Source organism: Triticum dicoccoides, chromosome 7B (assembly GCF_002162155.2).
Source record: "Triticum dicoccoides isolate Atlit2015 ecotype Zavitan chromosome 7B, WEW_v2.0, whole genome shotgun sequence".
Classification (NCBI taxonomy): Eukaryota; Viridiplantae; Streptophyta; class Magnoliopsida; order Poales; family Poaceae; genus Triticum; species Triticum dicoccoides.
In genome coordinates, this window is record NC_041393.1 from 40,729,735 (window position 1) to 40,736,955 (window position 7,221).

General features: G+C 47.4%; 1 protein-coding gene across 1 annotated transcript; it reads right to left on the reverse strand.

Moving 5' to 3' along the window:
• Positions 1 to 4,986: 4,986 nt before the first annotated feature.
• On the reverse strand, positions 4,987 to 6,095 carry LOC119338461 (zinc finger protein CONSTANS-LIKE 1-like). The gene has a single exon (XM_037610794.1). The coding sequence runs from the start codon at positions 6,019 to 6,021 to the stop codon at positions 5,290 to 5,292; it is 732 nt and encodes a 243-aa protein (XP_037466691.1). The 5' UTR covers positions 6,022 to 6,095; the 3' UTR covers positions 4,987 to 5,289.
• Positions 6,096 to 7,221: the final 1,126 nt, after the last annotated feature.

Below are 7,221 nucleotides of genomic sequence, written 5' to 3' on the forward strand. Positions count from 1 at the left end.
TGCATACAATAAAGCGACAACCATATGGCTCCTGCCAGTTGCCGATAACTCGGTTACAAAACATGGTCATCTCATACAATAAAATATAGCATCACGTCTTGACAATATCACATCACAACATGCCCTGCAAAAACAAGTTAGACGTCCTCTACTTTGTTGTTGCAAGTTTTACGTGGCTGCTACGGGCTTACCAAGAACCGTTCTTACCTACGCATCAAAACCATAATGATAGTTCGTTAAGTTAGTGCTATTTTAACCTTCTCAAGGACCGGGCATAGCCACACTCGGTTCAACTAAAGTTGGAGAAACTGACACCGGCCAGCCACCTGTGTGCAAAGCACGTCGGTAGAACCAGTCTCGCGTAAGCGTAAGCGTAATGTCGGTCCGGGCCGCTTCATCCAACAATACCGCCGAACCAAAGTATGACATGCTGGTAAGCAGTATGACTTGTATCACCCACAACGCACACACAAGATCATGGTGATGCATAGCAACGAGAGGGGAGAGTATTGTCCACGTACCCTCGTAGACCGAAAGTGGAAGCGTTGGCACAACGCGGTTGATGTAGTCGTACGTCTTCACGGCCCGACCGATCAAGCACCGAAAGCACGGCACCTCCGAGTTCTTGCACATGTTCAGCTCGATGACATCCCTCGAACTCCGATCCAGCCGAGTGTCGAGGGAGAGTTCCGTCAGCACGATGGCGTGGTGACGATGATGATGTTCTACCGACGCAGGGCTTCGCCTAAGCACCGCTACGATATTATCGAGGAGGACTATGGTGGAGGGGGGGCACCGCACACGGCTAAGAGATCAATGATCAATTGTTGTGTCTATGGGGTACCCCCCTCCCTCGTGTATAAAGGAGTGGAGGAGGGGGCCGGCCAATGGGAGGAGGCGCGCCCAAGGGGGGAGTCCTACTGCCACCGGGAGTAGGACTCCTCCCTTTCCTATTTGGAGAGGGAGAGGGAAGGAAGAGGAAAGAGGGAGGAAGGAAAGGGGGGGCGGCCCCCCTCCCAATTTGGATTGGGCTTGGGGGGCGCCCCCTCCCTTGCTCCTTTCCCCTCCTTTCCACTAAACCCATTAAGGCCCATATACCTCCCGGGGGGTTCCGATAACCTCCCGGAGCTCCGGTATTGTCCCAATCTCACCTGGAACCTTTCCGGTGTCCAAATATAGTCGTACAATATATCGATCTTCATGTCTCGATCATTTTGAGACTCCTCGTCATGTCCATGATCACATCTGGGACTCCGAACAACCTTTGGTACATCAAAACACATAAACTCATAATATAACTGTCATCTAACTTTAAGTGTGCGGACCCTACGGGTTCGAGAACTATGTAGACATGACCGAGACACGTCTCCGGTCAATAACCAATAGCGGAACCTGGATGCTCATATTGGCTCCTACATATTCTACGAAGATCTTTATCGGTCAAACCGCATAATAACATACGTTGTTCCCTTTGTCATCGGTATGTTACTTGCAGAGATTCGATCGTCGGTCTCAATACCTAGTTCAATCTCGTTACCGGCAAGTCTCTTTACCCGTTACTCAATGCATCATCCCGCAACTAACTTATTAGCTACATTGCTTGCAAGGCTTATAGTGATGTGCATTACCGAGAGGGCCCAGAGATACCTCTCCGACATTCGGAGTGACAAATCATAATCTCGAAATACGTCAACTCAACAAGTACCTTTGGAGACACCTGTAAAGAACCTTTATAATCACCCAGTTATGTTGTGACGTTTGGTAGCACACAAAGTGTTCCTCCGGTAAGCGGGAGTTACATAATCTCATAGTCATAGGAACATGTATAAGTCATGAAGAAAGCAATAGCAACATACTTAACGATCAAGTGCTAAGCTAACGGAATGGGTCAAGTCAATCACATCATTCTCCTAATGATGTGATCTCGTTAATTAAATGATAACTCATGTCTATGGTTAGGAAACTTAACAATCTTTGATTCACGAGCTAGTTAAGTAGAGGCATACTAGTGACACTATGTTTGTCTATGTATTCACACATGTATTATATTTCCGGGTAATACAATTCTAGCATGAATAATAAACATTTATCATGATATGAGAAAATAAATAATAACTTTATTGTTGCCTCTGGGGCATATTTCCTTCAGTCATACCGTGGCCACTGTTGCTGATAAATCATACACTGTTCACTCGTCATGCGCAACATCATGTACAGTGCTATTTGTCCCTGGGCACTAGTTTATAAAGTGACCCAGGGGAGCATTTCCTTGGAGAAGGAGTCATCCCCTTGGCCAAGAAGGCACATACTTGACCAAGGGGGCTGGCCACACACCCACGGTCACATTTGGCCGCAACATCCATCCGCACCCACATAGCCACAAGGCTCCATACACACTCGCGTACAGGAGACTGGCAGCTGATAGCTCTCTTCTGTCTTCTCTAAATACAGCTCTAGGAGCAACTCTATACTGTTACACACTCCACATATAAACCACACTCGGTAGGACTAGGGGTATTATTTCTTCGGAGAGCCCCTAACCTGGGTACGTCTTGCGTCTCCCGCTCGCTCGTGCCAACCTTGCCTCTGGAGCCCACCGATTGCCTCTCGCCTATCCCTCTCTTTAGCCACCCTGTGGCATCTGTTGTGCGCCCACGACGACACTTACTTAATGAAATACTCTATTGTTTACTTAATACTTTTAGATACATGTTGGATAGCGGTCTTGGGTGGAGTAATAGCTATAGATGCAGTTGGATAGTGGTATACGGATATTGGGACGTGATGCTCATATGTTTATTATGAAATGGATAGTTATTGTAGTTATAAAAACAAAAATTTAATCGATATGCAACTGTAGTTTGTTCACCTTACCATGCTATCTTTTGGATAGAAACCACTAGTGAACCTATGGACACTGGTTCATTCTTCTTCCTATTTCTTTGAACCTCGATCGAACACTCTTTTACAATTCCTTACATTTACTTTCTTGCTGCAATCAAATCTTCCATACACTCATGCATTCAGTCCCTATAACTAGCAAACTTAGTGAGATTGACAACCTTAGTTTCATTAGGGGACAAAAGGATTTTTGTATTTGTGTGTGCCTATATTGATAATTGGTTATTTTGCAGCTCTTATTGGTTTGATAAACCTTAAGCTCATCCACTTCAGGGAAATTGCGGCTTGCAAACTCTTGCACTCGAGGGCCCAACACCTAATGCAATACTCGGTTTTATTTAATACATTGAGATGCATGAAAGTGGAAAAGAACAGCCTGATTCCATATGAAAATACATTATTTTGATCATAAAATGGTTGTTGGAATTAGGTACTAAGTTTTGCTAGTATATACACGATACTACTATACGTATTTTCAACGCTTGTTCGCCTCTAGCCTCATCCCTCCGGTACGATGGGTCGCATGTCGCTTCTTTGGTCCGGTCTTGGGCGCCGCCGCAGAGGCCTTTTCGGAGTCGGACACTAGCATCACTGGCGACGATGGCGGTGGCCCGGCGGATGTGACGGAGACAGATCCATTTCTTCGAGTAGGAGTGGAGAAAGTGAGTGGCGGGAGGATTAGTTACGTAGATAGGTGGTGGAAGTATCGTAGGCGCTTTCATTTCTAAAACCGCCTCCAATGTTCACACAATATGCGCGGTTTCAAAATCACCACCGCCTTCGGCTTTTACTATAGGTCATTTCAAATTTCCAACCGCCTTGACCATAGATATGGCCATCTCCGCTGGAATATTATAGGCGGCTCTGGGACATACATACATAACCGCCTTGGGCGGCGCTGCTAATGTTTGTTTTTCTATAGTGCATGGACACAATGCCGGAGGAGAAGGGGGTCACCAATGCCGGGAAAGGAAGGGAAGAAGGGGTAAATAAGAAGTTGACATGTGAGCCCACATCCAATTTAATGGTCAACCAAGCGGAATTGACATTTAGATGCCATCTGAACCTGATGAGTAGGCCCAATCTTCATAATCATACTCAGTTTTAAAAGTTGTAGATTTTTTAAACCCTAACCTGCTATATAATGGTATAGTTTTATGTTATTTACTCTAGTTCTTGTAGTACTTTGATGAATTCTCGTCATTTTTCTTCCAAGACAAAAAGAAAGTGCAATGTAATTAGAATCATGCATAGGCCTGCATAAATCTGTCGACCAGTCCCATACTGGCACAACTTCAACTTAATTGTTTTGTGGAGCATTAGGCAATCATAAACCCCACATACCTCACTATCATTAAATAAATATCGTCTACATAGTCATCCTTTGTCACCCCAGTTTCATATTTAGGAAATTGAAAATGTCATGGTCGTTGTCGTTTTCAGTGACCCAACAAATGCATAAGCAACCATTTCCACAGTACGAGCGCGCATAGACTCAGGCACACCCGGATTACTATTTTCGAACTCGGGGCACTCCCAAATTGTAAAGATACTAGCAATCATTATTAGCAGACAACCTAAACTAAGCACCAATGATAGAGTCACATCTCTATACCCTAATTAAATATAAATAGAGTCGTCATGGCTAGCTATCTGTTCATACAAAAATCACATTGGCTTTATTATCTTCGCGTAGGAAATTAAACCATGAAAGCTACATGCGAACAACTGCACACGAGCTATCTTAGACTAAATTAACCTCCCATCCTATATACACTAACCTATTTATGCGCATGCAAATATAACATTTCAGTATGCAATCATGCATGAAAAAGATTATTCCTATTTTATTAAGCTGCTTAATTATATCCAATAAATATTTTACAACTAAATAATAATCAAATACAGTAAATAATATGTATTTTCAGTTCTCATATTATCAAAAAATAATCAATTCCTGCAGTAACATGTGGGGTATATCATCCAGTTGCCGATACACCTAGGTGCAGAATAGCCGCTCTCAGAAAAAAAAAGCTTTATCCATAAACACTGGCAACGGTAAAATGCGGAGTATGAACATCAGTGTGGCCACAAGAATTCAGCATGATTCTTTATTTATCTTAGCACATGAAACTAACAACAAACCGAGGAAGTACAGTAATCGCCTAGTTCACCGATGGACATGAAATTGTGCCCATCGATCGAAAAACCCGCGTCATCAGTTAAAAAAAATCGATGGCGGGTTTTTACCATGAATATTGACTGCAACGACGGCACGACAGGAACACGGACACGACAGGAAGACCATGGCGCATGGCATCTGCACTTTGCTGGATTTTGTCTCGAGCTGGGCAGACGCCATTGCCACGATCAAGTACCTTCGCCCGTCTAGAAGCTTGGCACGACTCCATGGGATGCAACTTGGAACCCTACACTGTTGTCGGAGAAGGAGAGCCAGAATTTGGCCGCCGCCTCGGCGGCGCTCGTGTTGTCGTCGTCGACCGACGCCGCCGCGGGGCGTTTGACGAAGCGGCCCTTGATCCTGGGCCGCGCCTCGGCGTACGCCTTGCGGGAGGCGTAGCGGATGGTCTTCTGGAACTTGCGGTTCTTGCGCTTTTCGCGGTACCGCCTGACCCTCTCCGCCCTGTCCGCCGCCGACGGGACGACGACTGCCTCTGCCGGCGACCACGAGGAGGTCCATGCAGCAGAGGCGTCCGCGGCGAGGCCTGGCTGCAGCCACAACGGGCCGTCCGATAGCATGCTTCCACCGGCGCCGGTGGCCACGAGGTCGACGTCGGAGAGCAGGTCAAACAGGCTCATCTCGACGACGCCGCCGTTACTGAAGCCGGACGAGCCGCTGCTGGGGCTCCCCTGCCCCGGCCAGGACGAGCCGCCTTCGTCGTCAGCCGCGAAGAGATCGTAGACGCCGGAGGTCGCCGCCACGGCGGCCGCGAGCGGCACGCGCTCGTGGCGGGAGGCCAGAGGGTTGGCCGAGTGGACAGCCGCGTCGCAGGGCACGCAGAGAGCCGCCGCGTCCGCCGGACAGTACAAGGCCGCGGCGCCGCCGCAGACCGCGCAGGGGGCGCCGCCGTTGGGGCTCGTGCTGCCTTCGCTCTCCATGCCCGTGGCTTCTGCTGGCTCTGCCACTGCGCTGAGGAGGATTTCTTGGCTTGATTGGTCAACGGGAAAATCACCGAGTGTGTGCGAGTGAGTGTGAAGCGCGAGTGAGCTGCTGAGCTGTATAAATAGCTGAGGTGGAGGGGGAGGGAGGTCGGAGAAGGTGGGGTTGGTGACGCGCCCGGGAGGGCACGTGGGCGTCTACTGGCCGCGCAAAGTTGGCGCTGGGTTGATTGGGTTGAGCGAGACTCTAGTTTATGAGGAATTTTCGGCCGACCAGCGACTTGTTATATGCTTGTCTCTATCGCCAGCGCAGCAGGACGGCGCCGGACAAGTCACGATCAACCAAGACCGACTTTGTGGGCCGGCGTCAACTCTGTTACCATGTCCTTCTCGAACCTTCCACACCGAGAGAGGCGGTCCAGAGGATTACTCGTCTTCTTGTCCTTCCGTCGACGTCCTCGCCGGCTCGCCGCTCTCATCGGCCTCCAATGGCCGCTCAGGCCCTCGGGAGGGTGATCTCCGGGGCATAGATAGGTCCTTGTTTCTGTTTGTTGGGGTTATCCAGGGGGCGGCATAAGTGGTGTTGTCTCATCGGAATCCAGTTTTTGTTTCCTGTGTTGGTATTACTGGGCACAACAAGGACCAGGTAGTTCTTGAAATACATAATTATGTGATCCATCCAATTCCCCTAATCAGGAACTCATTTGTGGATGTTGTTACCTCTACCCCTCAGGTGATGGAGGCGGATTGTGCTGATGATAGCAACCTGGATGTCTCTACTGATTATGTGGTGCAATATCGAGTTACCTCTCCCGATGTTTTTGATGATATCCTCCCTACTACTCCGCTAGCTTCTGAGATGAATTTGAGGTTCGACTTGGGAAATGCACAAAATAATATGAAAAGAGTAAATGAGAGGGCTACAATTGCTACCAAGAAGAGGAATTTGGAAGGTAGTCTTCCAATTTAAAGTTCTAATGCATTCAATATATTGTCTGATAACGATCTTATGTTAAGGGGCACTAAAATGGGTGTTTTAGTACCTGGAAATGATTTTTCCTACATAGATATTGTTAGAGAACTTGATAAATCTAGGAATAACTTGGATGATAAGAGTAATCCTATCCAAGATGTCATGGATGACGAGTTAATGTTTATCAATGAAAAGGGGGATAAGACCCCTGTTAATATGACCTAGTG

Bases quoted from the DNA above. Each gene is read 5' to 3' on its own strand.
- LOC119338461 (XM_037610794.1), bottom strand. From the start codon at position 6,021: ATGGAGAGCGAAGGCAGCACGAGCCCCAACGGCGGCGCCCCCTGCGCG.